General features: G+C 29.4%; 1 protein-coding gene across 1 annotated transcript; it reads right to left on the bottom strand.

Moving 5' to 3' along the window:
* Positions 1 to 10,959: 10,959 nt before the first annotated feature.
* On the bottom strand, positions 10,960 to 13,869 carry LOC107912128 (GDSL esterase/lipase At1g74460). Its single transcript, XM_016840193.2, has 5 exons — positions 13,376 to 13,869; positions 13,113 to 13,243; positions 12,449 to 12,688; positions 12,113 to 12,362; positions 10,960 to 11,350 (listed from the first exon to the last, which is right to left on the bottom strand). Exons 1-5 carry the CDS (start codon positions 13,614 to 13,616, stop codon positions 11,109 to 11,111), a joined length of 1,104 nt encoding a protein of 367 aa, XP_016695682.1. The 5' UTR covers positions 13,617 to 13,869; the 3' UTR covers positions 10,960 to 11,108.
* Between the last annotated feature and the right edge of the window lie 3,809 nt (positions 13,870 to 17,678).

Here is a 17,678-nt window from a genome sequence, read left to right as displayed (position 1 = left end):
AATAATTTCATTATAAATTTTTATCCTATCTAATTTTTTTGATACACCTAAAACTACCCATAGTCCCTCATCAATCTGTAAATGTGATGATAATGCGCTTCAATACAGTCGAGCTCACATCTTTTTTTATTGACAACAATATCTATACTAATTAAATTAAAATTCAATCAACATAATTACATTTATTTTTCATTTTGATATTTAAAATTTTATTAATTTTACAAGAATATAAGCTCATCTTTCTTTTCCCACTTTTTAATCTCAATCTAAGTGCTACATGACCAAATCAAACTTACATTTTAACTATGCATCATTATTTTTCATGGTTGAATTTATTAATCTAATAAATAAAATAAAATAATGTTTTTCGATGTGTTAAATAAAAGGATAAACAATTGATAAGAAATAAAGGATGTATTTAATTACCTTAATCAAACTAAATTTGGTTGTATGTTAATTTGTCACCATGTACTTACAAACAAGCACTGACAAATTATGTACTTATAAATTGCAGGTCAAATTATGTTATTAGACCTTGTACTTTCAGTAAATTGTGAATTTAGTATTTATATTTTAATTCAGCCATTTTCAATCCTTGCACTTTTAGAATTTTAAAATTAGTCCTAATCAAATGGCAACTATTAAATTCATGAAGTTAAGTTTTGTTCTTTTTAAAATTTAATCCGTCAAACATTTTATCAAATGTGTAGTGCTGTGTCAACTTGTCATATTCACATATTACTCACAACAAATCCAATTAATAGATTTAACTTTTTTCATTTACATAAGACTAAAATTTTGAAATCCGAAAAAAAAAAGACTAAGACTGATCCTGTTGGAGAACATGAACTAAATATCTAACTTTACGCATAATACATGACTATAGTAAAATTTAACCAAACAAAATTAACTCTTACTGTTTGGTCAAACTAAATTATTAAATTTTGAAAAGTATAGAGACTAAAATTAATCAAATTCAAGTACACATATTAAATTCACAACTTATGCAAAATACATGACCTAATAGCTAGCAAAATTTGACCTAAATTATATCTAGAGGTATTCATGGGTTGGGCGGCCTACCCGACTTGATCAAATTTACCCGCTTTGAATCCGATTTAAGTACATGTTTCTTAGCCTTGAGCCGGTTCAATTTAAATATATATTTTTTTATTTTTTAAACAGTAAAAAAATAAACTAAGCTTGTACTTAGATTTAAACCTTTTTTTTAAATCAAACCAACTTAACCTAACCTGAATCACTAACACTTTTAGTTGCTTCATGTGCAAATCTTGTATAAATTTTCTCAAAATATTTTTATTTAAGTTCCAGAATGTAAAACCTCTATTTTATTTTGTTCCACCTGTAAAACCTCTATTTAAAATTATTATGATTGAAGTTCATATATGTTACGAATCATGTAAGTACTAATTAAATAATATTTAAGAAATTGGATTGGAAATTGAACTCATTGGATCTTCCAAGTTTCTTCAGTTAGATTAATTTTTTTAATAATTAAAATAATTTCAATGTTAATTTTATTAGTTAATAAAAAAAAAGTTATGGGTTCCAATCTCATCAATTATGAACCATAAATTATTTATGCTATTGTCATCATCTGTATTAAAATATGACACTCAAACACATGACGTGAAAGAAAAATTTTATGTAATTTTTCAAACTAAATCGATATCTGTCCGATTCACTCATGACACAAATTCAATCAAGAACTTCGATGTAAATATGAATATATATGTTTTATACGTATATTTCATATTAAAATTACCTACATAAATGCATTATAATTATATACTACATCTCCGGTCCTACTCCAAACAAGGAAATCAGACACCAAATTATTGTTCTATTCATAGCAACGGAAAACATCAGCATCGCACTGCAATAAAACCCATGCAATGTTGCCTAACAACACTAATACCACAACAATACATTATACTTTAACCTAAATTTACTCATTACCAAACATACAGCTTACAACAATTTAATCTAAGAAACCTTTTTCTGTTTCTTGTCCTGCCACTCCTTGATTTCGGTTTTGATCTTTGCATTTACGCGCATGTGAAAACCAGGATATGGTTCGTATTCGAAAAATGATTGAAGAACCTGTACCAAATCAAAAGCTCAAATCACACTGTTTATAACTTTGCATGAAGGAACATGGAAGATACTTCGCCCTACCTCGAGCAAAACAAAGAAAGGAGCCATTAGAAAAGCTTGAACAAGATTGTCCAACAACGCGGGTGCTCGTTTCTACAACGAATATAAGCAAGTGGTTTTAAAAGAGTTCGAGAAAAGACGATTAAAGCAAAAAAAAAGAAATTAATTCTACAGGTTACAACATTGCTCACCTCGAACATTCCATGCCAAGAAACTGTCCTGTCCAACAAAGCAATTGAGATACCAGCACAACCTGAATGGAAAAGTATGGAGTCACGATTTGAAATAAAAGGAAAACCGTGTTTTGCAAAAGCGGATAACCAAATGTACATAACTGAAAACATGGAAGGTTAAAATGATGTTTGCAATCCGAGAAGCAATATAGACAAATTCTTCAACATAACAAGTAACTCTTCCTTTTGTACGATAAGTTACTCTTCGATTCGCTGTTTTGATTTGAGTATAATCCGAGTTTTCTTCGCCTTCCACCACCACCCACAACCAATCCATTCCTCGATGAAGCATTTCTAATTCTTTAACTTGATTTCTCTTCTTTTGGCTTCTCCAAATTTCGTTAATCGCTTCATTTCCCACTCGAAGTCTCCACTTTCCTTTCTTTGCTATTTCCATTTAAGCAAAACCCGAATGTGATTCACTTGTGCACGAGCAGATTTTGCAGGCCGCGAGCCATGTGCTTCCAATATTTTTTGTGTTTCATAGGTTTTTCGATTTAGTACAAATTTAGGAAACATAGGTTTCGTGTAGTAAGGTTTGAGGTGAATAAAGTTTTTGTTATTTTTATCATCGGCGAGAGCTAAGAAAAGGAAAGGGGCGGGATTTAGTTTTGTAGGTTGTTTGGCTAGCCAGAAAGTGAAGCAAAATGCAAGAAAATTTGGGCACAGACTCAGAAGAATGAATAAACCCTTAAGAAACCAAAGTGAGAACAGTAAGATGACCTACAACATTTTCTATTGAAGATAACGGGCTTATTTTGGTTAATCAATAGCGTTGAAAATTGGGGGTTTGATCAGGTTCCCGTTAACACTGCAGTGAGCTTGGGGTTGTAGCTACAATAGTTGGGTATCAACTTGGCATTAACAGCACCATTGAAATGCTCTTACGTTTCTCCAATGAGAGAAACAAAGCTGCATTCAAGCTAAAAGCATCCTTGGCAACATCCTTAAAACGCAATACATGACAGTGTCTAAAGCAGCAATACAATATGGCATTAGCGGCTCACCGCCTCTTTCCCCGGCCTCGACCACTGCCTTTTCCACCACTACTGCCATTGGATGCCTTGTTTGTATCAGGTTGCTTCATTTCATACGGCAGGATGCCAAAAAATAAATTATTTGGTCTACAGGTTCGTGTTAGTAGCTAGAAACTACAACTAACTGAGCTGGAAAGCCAGTTGCTTCATTTTTCGAAAGAAAAATATATGAAGCTTTTCTTCATTGGTTACAGGATAATATTTTGAACTTTTGGATTAAGAAAAGAAAGGATAATATTTTAATTTTAGCTCCTCTAAAATATTAATGATTTAAATTTAATTTTTTTAACACCTTAATTAAATGAAAAACATTGTATTTTTAATATATTTTAAAAATTAATGTATTGTGTTATCCACCTTCTTTTCCTCCCATATGTATTGTATTTTAGATGCTCGTATACAACCTTACGATAATGCCAGTTTATGTTGACACACTTCTTACAGGGGAAAGAATCATGTTCTCTTGGCTTGCATATTGAAATGCAAAATTTAGAAAAGATTGCACTCTAATTCGATAACCGTTACTAACCCTTGACAAATTCATCCAAGACCGGTCCATTTCTTAATTCTTGAAGTCTGACGTTGACAATAATTTGCACGGGCAAGTTAAAACGCCAGATATAACTATAAATGAGTTATGTAAGTTATGATATGATATATTTTTATGTATTATGTAAGTTATGTAAGTTGTGTATTATGTGAGTTATGTAAGTTATGTAAGCTATGTATTATGTAAATAATGTAAGTTAGGAGAGTTATGTATTATGTAAGTTATTTAAGTTATTTAATTTATGTAAGTTATTTAATTTATGTAAGTTATGTAAGTTATGTAAGTTATTTAATTTATGTAAGTTATTTAGAAAAAAATTATGTAAGTTATGTACTAAGTTATGTATTATGTAAATAATGTAAGTTAGGAAGGTTATGTATTATGTAAGTTATGTAAGTTATTTAAGTTATGTAAGTTATTTAATTTATGTAAGTTATGTAAGTTATGTAGGTTATATGTAAGTTATGTAAGTTATTTAATTTGAAATATAGGTTATATATCCTATTTACATTTATTCGATAAATTATAAAATTTATTATTAATAAAATTGGAATATAGGTTATATGTCCATATTAATATATGTTATATATTAAAAATGTAACAGCCCGATTTTGGGTCTAGTCGGAACAGTGGTTTTGGGACCACAAATCCAACGAGGAAAAATGAAATTGTAATGGCCAGAATTTTCAGTGGTGTCGGAATGGTGATTCGAGATCACTAAATCTGACAAATGAGTAGAAAATATTATTAATTTAGTGAGTATAAGTTAAATTAAATGTGAAGATAGGAAAATTTTTGAAATAGTGAATAGTGTACTAGGAATAAATATTAAAATAATTAGAATCGAAAATGAGGTATTGAAACTTCAAACTCATAAATCGAGCCATAAATATTTCTATAAATATTTTTAGAAATATTTATAGCGTGTCATTGATTTGGTATTAAATTTTCGTTAGAAAATTCTAACGTTTGGGTGGTCAATTAATTAAAAAGGACTAAACTGAAAATAATGTAAAATTTGTTAAAAGTGATTAAATAGCTTAAGTGGTAAATAAGGAGGGACTTAAGGAATAAATGTGCCAATATGGAATAGTTGAGACGGCATAAGAGAAGAAAAATCTGGAAAAGTGATGTAATAAGGGCAAAATTGGAAATTTTGCAAAAGTTAACAAATAAAAATCTTAATAAAAGAGTTTCTAGGCAATTCTTCATATTTCTCAGCAAAAAACGCCATTGAAGGGTCCCTCCAAGCTGGTTTTTTCATATATTTGGATCATGTAAGTTCAATTCTTGATTATTTCTTGAAATTTTTGTGTTTTTGTGATTTTTACAACTAGGTCCACTTGTTGAATTCATTAGTTTTTGATTTTATGAACGAAATTGAAAGTTGCTATGAATATGTGTTGTAAGTTTATGATGAAATAGCATGAAATGGAAGCTTTAATTTGTTTTTGAGATAATTTTATTAGGTAATTTCGATAGAAATTGATTTGTAGGACCTAATTGTAAAAAAGTTTGGAATTAAAGTCTAGTTCTAAAATTCTGATTTTTAAAGGTTATAAAGTAGTTTAAAGTGATGGAATAATGTGTTAATTGAGAAAAATCAGCTCAATTGAGAGGTTAATTGAGCAGGGATGAAATTATCATTTATTGAAAGCTTAGGGAAAAATGGTAATTAACATTATGCACTAAAAAAGTTTGGACAGCTGCAGTAGGTTAACTTTGAAAAATCACCATAAATTGTAGAAATTGAATTAGAGGATGAATAAAATATGGAATTAAAGCTTATTGAGCCTAGTTTCTCATAGAAGAAACGGTGTAAGAAATAGAATTGTAATTCATGAGATATAATAGGTTTTGTGAGACAAGGTCAGAATGAATTCGGGTTCCCCTGTTCTGACTTTGGAAAATCATTAAAATTTGTACAAAAATAATTATGAATTATAATTTATAAGCTTAGAATCCTTAATGAGTCTATTTTCATAATAAACAAACGGAAACATCGTCCAAATTTTTTACAATGAGATAATTAATTTTTAGTGAAGAAGGGTCGGAACTGTCAAACAGTGAAACATGGGAAACTTTAAAGAATAAACTGTACTTATTGGCTGAACCAAAAATTCTGAAAAATTTATGGTAAGAATATATGTGAGTCTAGCTTCAGATAAAATTTACAGATCTTAATTTTGAGTTTTGTAACTCAAGATATAAATAATTTAGCGACTCTGACTCGGATAGACAGATTTGAATTTACTTACAAGTAAATAGTGAAAATATAGTTAATGTTATTTTAGCGTGTTATATACATTACGGATGTAGAATGGAGAGGAGGAGGAGGAAAATTGGAAAATATATGAATGACTTGTGTATAAATCGGTCATATATTCAATCATAATTGATAAACGTTGAGTTAAATGGTAAATACGTGTTAGTATTGAACTTAATGATATTGAATTGTATGAGAAGTAAATGGAAATTTCTATTGCTAGTGATATGACTTGAATTAAAAGAATTATGGTGATATTGAAATGTATATTGGACTGAGAAATTGATTTGAATTGTGAACATGAGAAATTATGAATTGAATGAAAAGGAAATGAAGCATTGAATTGTTAAGACTTTGTGAATTGCATGAATATAAATTGGGTCTCGTAGGCCCTATTTATTATGAATATAATATTTAGAGGATATATTGTTAAAAATTATAAAAGCATGTTAAATAAAAAAATTTGAAAGCTTTAATTTAGTTGAAATTTTATAATACGATTAAATACGTTTACAAGTGTATGTGTTCTGGTAATGCCTCGCACCCTATTCCGGCGACGGATACGGGTAAAGGGTGTTACAAAAAAGATTTTTTCTTATAATATATGAGTAATAATATTTGTGTCCCAAATTGATTGCGTTTTTTGCACGAAAGGTTGCGTACATGGTTCAAATTCAAGTAAAGGAAAATATTTTCAGCAAAGAAAACCGAACACATGAAGTACAATTTGAGATTTAAGCAAAGTCTAAATTCGGTATCCGTACATGGTTGATTTAGCAACAAAAAACAATAAAATGTACCATCTTAGCAGCAAAAACAGAATAGAAGGTACAATCTAATTAGCTGCAAAAACCAATTAAAATCCTTTATATCCTAAATCCAAAACCATTTAACTTACAAAACCTAAATTATGTTTTGTAAACTTATGCGTTATTTAATCATTTGAAATATATAATTTCAACGAACCCAAATCAAATCTGAACCTGAAACAAATTTACATGAACTAAAAACTTTAAATTAATTCAGTTCACAATTGCAATTATATTTGATTTCAATTTGGATCTTTACAAACCATAAGAATACTGTATAATATTTGCAATTATACTCCATAACCGAAATTAATTCAAACACTTAGTAGAAAGATGGAGCAAAAAACATCTTGAAGACCAGAACAATAACCAGAAATAAATACAATAAGCAGCAACATTAACCACAACGTGCAACAAAAAAAGAACTTGCAACAATATTAACCCCTAACATTAACCAGCAACATTAAGCAGAACTTCCAGCAAAAAAGAACTTGCAGTAGCATTAACCAAATACCAAATTAAAATAGTCCCAACTACAAATATACCAAATATAAAAACAGTCCAAAATCACATGTAAATTTATAAAACGAAAAGACAAATAAAATAAAGGATAAACTAACCTTCTGGTTATCTACCCTTTCTATGTATTGCTTCAAACCAGTGAGAGGTACCAAATTTGCAGACTAGATTGCTAAAACTAAATTGCTGCAACCAAAGGAAAGAAAAAATTAACTAAGAAAAAACTAAACTTGTTCAACTTCATCACTAAAACAAATTTACATGAACTTAAGTGAATAATCAACGGTCAAATTATCTAAATCAAAATATTATAATAGCGTATTTTATATATATAATTTTCTTAAATTTTATACTGATTAAACCTAAATAGAAAGACAAAACAAACGTCCTGACTCCTTTAAACAAAAGCAATTAGAAATACAAAACAAGGTTTAGAATATGCTGCAAAATCGTTTTTAATTTCGAAATTAACTTTAACCACAAACAAATTAAAAAAATACATCAATACAAAAATTACTTAGGCATTCGAAAGCATACAATTTATTGTCAAAATATAAGACAGTTACTGCTTAAAACCCTAAACAAAATAAATTGGTAAAAGCTAGAATTAAGAGAAAAGAATTTCATACCTTTACGAAGACGAAGAGAAAGTAAATCGGGCCGAATGTGATTCCACGATACTAAAAAATGAGATTGTTTTATGTGTTCAGAAACCCTAAAACCATAGACGAACATCAATGTTAACGATATTGAACCCTAAACACGAAAAAAAAAGAGGGAAATCAAACCGGTTCATGCTTACCCAGAAAACTATTCCACTATTCGTCTTCCTCTAAATGCTGTGAAGAATTGAATAACTAAACCGACGAAATGAAGAACCGAATAAACTAAAAGACTCAGTGAATGTCTGGAATTAGGGAACTGGAGGAGATTTCGAAAGGAAATTAGGGATTTGGAAGGGGAAGGGGAAGGAAGCTGAGTTCAGGGGCTGGGTACGAGTTTTAAGGTTCGAAAGGGGAAAAATATGTGACGCCAAGCAGAACAACGACGTTCTGAATAAGTGAACTGTTCCTCAAACGAAACGGTGACATTCTGAACATTTTGTAATACATAGTTACAGCATTTTCAGAAAAAAAAAACGCCACTAAAGCTTACAATTTGCGGCGTTTTAAATAAAAACGCCACTAAAGAGTTAAAATCATTTAAGAAAACGACGCCGTTTTCGTACACACAATAATTTATGGATTTGCGGCGTTTCTATAAAAAACGCCACTATTGCATACCTCCTATGGCGTTTTTATGAAAAACGCCACTAAAAATCAAATTCCTGTAGCCAAACGGCGCCGTTTTATATAATTTTAAACACATTTTTGTTGCGTTTCTGGCCCAAACGCCACTACTGGAAAAAATTTCCAAATATTTAATAATTTTAAAAAATTAAAATATCATACAACAATATGACAATATTATTTTTAATTCTATTAAATGGGAAATTTGATTTTTAGTGATGGTATTTTTCTTAAAATTTAAGGTAGGAACTTAATCCGTATAGTGTGTTTGTATTTTTCTAAAACTTTAATTTAAAAATTTAATTCGGTGAAGTCAGGTTGTATTTTTCAAAAATACTAAATAACCTAAACCCTAAACCAGAACCCTATCCACCGTAAACTCTATTCCTTAGACCTTAAACCTTAAACCATTAACCTTTAACCTTAAACCCTTAACCCTAAATTGACCTAGACCCTCTTATCCCTTCAACCCTAAATCTTAAACCTATAAATCATAAACCATGACCCTTAACCCCTAACACGGCCTACACCCTAAGCCCCAACCTCAAATGATAAACCACAAACCATAATACATAAACCCTTAATTAACCATATCCCCTAAACCTTCAATCATAAAACATTAACTATAAACCCCTAAACCCCTAACCATTAACCCTAAACACTTAAACTTTAGACCCCAACTATTGCACCATAATCCCTAAACCCCTAACTCGGCCATATTCCCTAAACCCTAAATCATAGAATATATATAAATCTTAAATCTTAAACCCTAAATCATAAAACATATATAAACTATAAACCTTAAACCTCAACCCTTAAACAATAAACAATAAACCGTAAGGCCTAAATCCATAATCCCTAAACCGCCAATGCGTTGAAAGCTCAACAAAAAAAAATTGTTTTGCTTAACGATTTGAGGCGCTTTAAAAAAGCGCCACTAATGTCTCTAAACCTCCACAAGAAAACGATGCCGTTTGCTTAAATCTTTTTGCGGCGCTTAACGTAAACCACCGCTAATGCTTAACTTATGCGGCGTTTTTAAAGTTGCGCCGCTAATGTACCTAAACCTTAACAACAAAACGTTACCGTTTGCTTAAAAATTTTTGGGGCGCTACCGTAAAAGCGCCGCTAATTATTGAATTTTGCGGAGTTTTTAGCTAAGCGCCATTAATATCTCTAAAATCTAAAAAAGAAAACGTTGTCGTTTGCCTAAAACTATTACCGCTAATGCTTGACATTTGCGGCGTTTTTAGCAAAGCGCCACTAATGTCCCTAAGCACAACAGAAAACGACGGCGTATGCTTAAAACTTTTTGCGGCGCTTCCTCCAAATTGCCGCTAATGGTTGACTTCAGCGGCGATTTCTTTAAAGCGCCACTATGGTGTCTAAAACTCAACAAGAAAACGATGTCGTTCGGTAAAATCTTTTGTGGCGCTCCAGGGAAGCACCGCCACTATTGTCCCTAAGACGGCGTACGCTTAAAACTTTTTTCGGCGCTTCCTCTGCAGCGCCGCTAATGATTGACTTCAGCGGCGCTTTAAAGAAAGCGCCACTATTGTGTCTAAAACTCAACAAGAAAATGGCGTCGTTCGGTAAAAACCTTTGTGGCGCTTTGGGAAAGCGCCGCTAATACATGATATTTTGCAGCGTTTCCCTACAAACGCCACTAATGTCATCAAACATAAATCAAAACGGCGTCGTCTGTGTAATCAGTTTTGCGGCGCTTTTACAATGCTTCACTTTTGCGGCATTTTGTTTAAAGCGCCACTAATGTCTTTGAAGCTGACCAAGAAAACGGTACCGTTTACCTGACTCGTTTGCGGCGCTTTTGGGAAATCACCGCTGTTGCTTATAATTTCCGGTGTTTTTTAACACTCGCCACTACTGCTCGGTTTTTTACGGCGTTTTGTGTTAAAACGCTGCTATAGACACCGCTAAAGGCCTCTTTTGGTGTAGTGGGTATTGGGTATTGAATATTTGTATCAATAGTTATAATTAAATAATTAATTCGTTAAAATAAATTTAAATTAAATCTGATGATATTTAAATATGTGACTTTAAAATTATAAAAAAAAATCTTAAATACCAATATAAAAAAGTGATATAGATTATAAAAGTAAAATCATGCTTTAAACCAAATATTTATTACAATGGAGAAACTCGTTGAAGATGTTAAACCAAACAAGCAAGTTGATTTTTTGACAAACATTATATGTATATATATAAATTAATTAGATGGAGAAGGAGCAATGTCGGATTCTGGAGCTGGAGAAGGAGAACCGACTCCTGTAAATCCAAATTTTTTTATAAGCTCTTTAGCAATAAGTTCATTGGCACTGTCCGATGGATGATACTCGTCCCAAAACACATATTTAGTTCTATCTCCACATAATGTTGATGCCGGTGTACATGTAAGCGCTGGTCGAATCCTCCCCAACGAACAGCATGGCGAATCAGCATTAGTAAATCCTGCAGAGTTATTCAATCATGACTATGATGTACTATCCATTTTTCTTCCAACGATATCATTTTAAAAGAAACTATGAAATTACCGACAAAATTATGATCTTTGGGACAATATATTTCCTACGTCGCAAGTACTATTTGGTATGATTTTCTTCCAACGAAACAGTTTTGGTGACGATATAAACTATTTCCATAGAAAATTTTGATTGAAAAAATAGCGCAAAAGAATAATTTATTCTATTTTAATTTTAATTTTAATCATAGTCCATATATATATTTAAATGATTAGCATTTGATACGTTGAAACTGATTTTTTTAATTTCACAATTAATTTTAAAAAAATTATTGCATATCTTTTTTTAAAAAAATATTTTATTATATTTCTGTAAGACACTTATTAACCCTTGCCCTTATTTGTGGAGTCCAAAAATTACATTAACAGTGTACCAAATATTATTCCTATTTATATTATTATTTAAGTTTCGGAGTTAGTGTTATGACTCAACCTATCAATAACTCAATTTGAAAATGTGTAAAAAAAATTTATTTTTACAAAGTAACAAATATTAATACGAGAGTCTTTTTATCTTTTTCATATGTTCATAAAATATTATCATAATGAGATTTAGACTTAAGGTACCATGATCTCTAAAGCTTTAATTTAACCATTTTAATCGATTTTTATATAATTATTTTGTAAAATTATTTCATAGATAATATTTTTTTGGTAATTTAATATTATTAATGTTGGGGTAATAGACTCACCATATTTGTAGGGATTACGAATCACATCATCTACAACATCATAAGCATCACCAAACTTGAAGCTAGCATTGGTAAGTTTAGGTTCCAAACTGATTAATAAGTTGTTTGCAGCTTTATTGAAACTAAGAGCTAACTTATTTGCTCTGTCTCGGCACTTTCCTGTTGTACTTAAGACCCTTTGTAGTGGTATGCAACCCATTGGTCCTAAACCAAACACCATTAACTTCCTTGCTCCTAACTTGTGCAACACCTTCAAAGAAAAAAAAAACCCAACATAAACATACACTTAATTAGCATTATATTAGTTAATGAAAGCAAAGATTATTATATATTTACCAGGAGTTGTTTTTCAAGTGTTTCCATCAAGTATTCGACAAAAGTTTCATCATTGTATGTCCAAGAATCTCTGTAAACTGGCATTAAGTAATTGTTAATGAAATCATTGCTCCCTAAAGCAACCACATAACGAGCTTCTTGAAAGAATTCATCGCTTGCTTGTTTCCCAAGTTTCTTTGTTATCGATTCAGTTGTCCCATGAAATAGTTCAATTTGTTTCCAAAGTGACAACCTTTGAATCTGCAATAACCAAATACAAGTTATAAATATTCATTCTAAGATGGTAAAAGTACCATGGAAGCTATCGCATTAGGAATTAGATTGTATTTTGCCTCCCTATATTTAAGATCAATGAGCAGTTCTTTCTATTAAAAATTAATCCATTTTACACTTAAAAACTGTTATAGCTATATAATATGTGTATCTCATTGTGACGTATAATGACCAGCTTTTAATAGTAAAAATAGATAATTTTTTTAACAAAAGGATCAACTTGCTCTTTGATCTAATGTGTAGGGACTAATTTGCCTATTTTTTGAGTAAATGGGGAAAATTTTAATTCGACTCTTAATACAAGGGCCTCCAATGTACTTTTACCGTTTTAAGATCTAACTCAATGTTGGTGATCAATCATGTATAATTAGGGTTAAAAAGCAAAACTTACAAAGTAAGTTCCTGTTTCATTCAAAATCCCACCACCCCCAGAGGCATAATTTACCCCATTTTCCAATATAACATCCTCATTTATAGATGGATCCAAGAAAGCTGGTGGCCTTGGGAGACCTGTGCTGTCACCTGATAAATACCAATACAACATTACACAACATGAAAGTACAAATGTCGTAATATTGATTATAACATGATAAAATATATGAACACGATTCGGATATTCTAACAGCAATGTATTCATTCTTTGATCAAAATTACCTATTATATCAGCAACGGTTCGGCCATTAGTGAACCTTCCATTAGGCAGACCATTGCCAAAATCAATGCCGTAATAAGGCAAGTTTGCCTTAGCCAATGTCATCGAAAGGCGATTGTTGTTACCGTTATCGGACAAGGAATCTCCGAAAATGAATTGTACGGCCTTGCCATTACAACCTTGAATGATGGTGATTCCGACAAGAACCACAAGTAGTAAACTCAGTGCTATCTCAAACTTCATGTTTTTTTTTAAGGCAGGGGGTTGCTGTGTTTTTTCCAAGACCTTCAAAAATGGGTTACGAGTTGGAAATTTGATGCTGCAAAGCTTGGGTTTTAAACACTAAGGGAAACATCACTGTTTAAACGAACATGTTTGTAATAAACAGCAAGAAATGTATAGGATATATTTGTCTGATAAACCAACGTACTTTGTTCTCTAGGGTTTTCAAACCTAACTTTAACTACCTTTTACTGTTGCAGAATAAAAAAGATATTCCATTCATATATTAACGTTGATTATAAACATTTTTATACCATAAATTATCATTTATAATGGAAATTTGGAAGGTTTTTTTTCTTTCTGGATTTATTCGAGTTTTACCTAACATGTTTAGTTTCTTGCCTGGAAGAATTGGAGGCTGCTGCTTCAAATGTTGGGCGAGAATCTTGGTCCAAATAAATATATATAAAATGTTGGGCAAATGATTTTGTTAAAACTTCGGTTGAAATAATTGTTGGAATGAGTCGTCTTATTTGATAAACTCAGCAAATGAAAGGAAACAACACTCATAAGATATGTTTGGTGGATGATTATCATGCCATGTTCTCTATGTTTGGTTGGCAAATAAAGAGAGAATTGGATTGGAATGATTTTTTTTAATCAATCTATTCTCTATCGGTTTTATGAGCTAAATAAGGCTTATAGGTCGATTTTTAAATTTATTTAGACTTTTAAGTCAGTTTTAAAATTATTTAAGGAAATATGTTGATTTTAAGAGAAAGTTCGTTCAAGAGTTCGACCATGTATTATCTCATACATAAACTTTACTTACTATTCTAAACAAATCTTGATAATTTATTAAATTGTTTTTTTTTTAAATTATCTCTAATTGAATTGTGTGGTAATTCAAGTTCAAATTCGAATATTTTAGGTTCAATTTATTTTATTCTTGGATTATTTTTTGCTTTAAATTAATTTAAAAATGATGTTATTTTCATATTGATTGTGAAAATAATAAAGTCATTCCATCTAAAAGCTAGCTTTACCAAGCATAAACGTTGAATCTTTTCAAATTTTTTATTCTAATTAATGACAAAAAAAAATCTTACCATTCTTATTCTTATTAACAAACCTGAATTAAAAAAATTTTCATAAACTATAATATTTTTTCTTAATTATTGTAATAATAATCTCAATTAAAATAAAAGTCAATTCGCTTCACAACACGAAAGGCCTCGTAATTTATGTATTAATGTTAAACTCATATATATTTTTTCTTATCATAATCCTATTTAAAGTATTTTTATTTATATATATAGTTTTTGTAAATTACCAATTTATATTAAATAATTTTGGTTAAAAGACTTTTTACATCCCTCTTAATATCAATATCGAGCAAATTAGTCATCGTAAAAAAAATTAGTGCAATTTAATCTCTGCCAATTTTAAATGTGAGTAACTATAAAGACAATTAATCATGATGTTAATGTTTCCAATCAATTGTCATAATTTTAATTGGCATAATAACAAATTTAACCCTCAAAATTTGCATATTCTATCAAATTGATCATAATTTAATAAATTTAGCTCGTAGCATTTGCATAAATGAGTTAATGAGAAGGTTATAAATTTGTTGAATATTTTAGAATCAAAACCAAAATGATAAAATATATAAATATCGGGGGCTAAATTTGTTATTATACTAATTAAAATTATATACAATTGATAAAAGACATTAGTAATTATCTTTAATTACTCACCAGATTAAATCGGATGTCTTCATATTTAATTAACTCTTTTCTCACCGGATTCGCATCGTTTGATTAGGTAAGGGGTGAAGTCAGGTTGATATTAGTAATAATAATTGAAAGGAAATTATACCAAATTGGTGAGCTCATCAGCCTATGGCTATTGCTTTCAAACTTTTATTTATATTCAATAATCAATGTACCATTCCGATACTCAAAGGTTCTTACCCTTACAAACTAAGCAAAAGACAAAGCAATTCATATATGCATACCACTCGTTTTGCCCCCTCGTATTTGTGTTATGTTGTTTGGTTAAATTATGGTATTAGTCTTTGTATTATATATAAATTGTGGATTTTATTCCTATACTTTAATTTAGATATTTTTAGTTCCTACATTTTAAAATACCATGAAGATCCTTGTACTATGTATGTGTCATATTGTATTTTGTTCCTTTTACTTAAAAGTGAATAAATTAGCCCTTGTATATTAGATCAAAATGTAAACTGGACTTTTTTGTTAAAAATTTACATGACTAACGAAATAACCAAAACAACGATACGTAACGTGTCACGTATACCTTGTGCTGACGTACAATGACCAATTTTTAATAGTACAAGTGGATAAAATTTTCACCAAAATGACCAATTTATCTTTTGATCTAATGTACCGGGATTAATTTGTATATTTTTAAGTAAAGAAAACAAAATGTAATCTAACTCATAATATAAGGACCTCTAAATATTTATTATGTGCAATATTTTATATATTGTGTTAATTATTATTATTATTTTGTGTGTGTGTTGTAAAATTTGTCTTTAGTTCAGAACACAACTATTGTAATAGTTTTATATATGTTGCGCATGGAATGTAGGGCCTTGTGTTGCATGAGCATGACATTATTAAGCACACGTAAAACAAGACAACAAAGGATATAGAATATGACATCGACGTAAAAAATATATCAATTTTTATATAATATAAATTTTAAAATGATTTATATGGCTTTAAGATTAAAACAATTATTTTTATATTGGAATCAATTTATTCGATTTAATTAAAAATAGGTTAAAGATAACTTTTTTTAAATAATTTTTTATTATTTGAATAATACCCAATTCACCAATGTTGGAACAGGTGTTAAAACCAAAATAAACTATCAAACAAAACAGAAAGACAAGTAAAAAAAATCATCCCTCAACTTTTACATTTTTATCAATTTAGTATTTATTTATTTATTAGTTAAAATTTACTGTCAATATTTAAAAAAAAATTAAAATTAACCATCAATTTTTCAAAAAAAACTTAATTATTATTTTTTAAAAAACAATATTAATTAAAATAGTAAAATTTTAAATATGGTAACCCGTATGGCAATAAGACATATAAGTTGAAATGTACTTCATATATATTTTTCTGAATTTTTTTATATTTTTTATATTTTATTTTTAAATATTTTTATAATTTTAAATTATTTATTAATATGACATATGAGATTACCACACAGATTATCATATCAATATTGTTAAAAAATCAATATTTTAATCAAAATTTTCATTAAAAAATGATTTGACACTTTTGAGAGATTAATAGTTAAATTTAGTTAAAAAAGAATAAATGTTAAATTGATAAAAATATAATTATTGAAGGCTAAATTTGAGATTATACCAAAAAAACGATAGCGTAAAGATGCAAAAACTTTAGATCTCAGCCGTATAAATAATGAATTGATCATCGGTCACCATTAACAACACGTGAAAAACAAATCCAGTAAAGAATCAACTCATTTTTGGTCCAGACAACAGCAGTGTATTTGGGCACACAGAAGACATAATCACTTATTTGAACTTTTAATTTTATGAAAAAAGTTATTTTAGTCCTTATAATTTAATTTTTTTGTTTTTTTTATCTTTTAAATTTTGTGTTTTTTGTCAAATCACCTTAAGATGAACGGAAAAGTTAACATTTTTTAATTTTGTTGATGTTACAAACACGTAGATTGCCATAGATGATACGTCAATATTTAATTATTTTTCTAAATTTTAAAAATTCAAAAGAAAATTATAAAACTATTTAAAAAAAATAAAAATCATTAAAATGAGTATAAAAATATTTTTAAATTTTAAAAAATTAAGTAAATACTAACGTGTCATTTACGAGGGAATTCACATGTATGTCACATCAATAAAGTTCATTTTAGTGTGATTTGATAAAAAATGCAAGCTAAATAATTAAAAGAGAAAAAAATTAAATGAAAAGTAAGTAATTTTTTTTGTAAAGATAGAGGGCAAAAAATAATTATGCTTTTAATTAATTAATTATGAAAAAAAATAGT

Source organism: Gossypium hirsutum, chromosome D11 (assembly GCF_007990345.1).
Source record: "Gossypium hirsutum isolate 1008001.06 chromosome D11, Gossypium_hirsutum_v2.1, whole genome shotgun sequence".
In the NCBI taxonomy this organism is placed as follows: Eukaryota; Viridiplantae; Streptophyta; class Magnoliopsida; order Malvales; family Malvaceae; genus Gossypium; species Gossypium hirsutum.
This window is presented reverse-complemented; position numbering and strand designations above follow the sequence as displayed.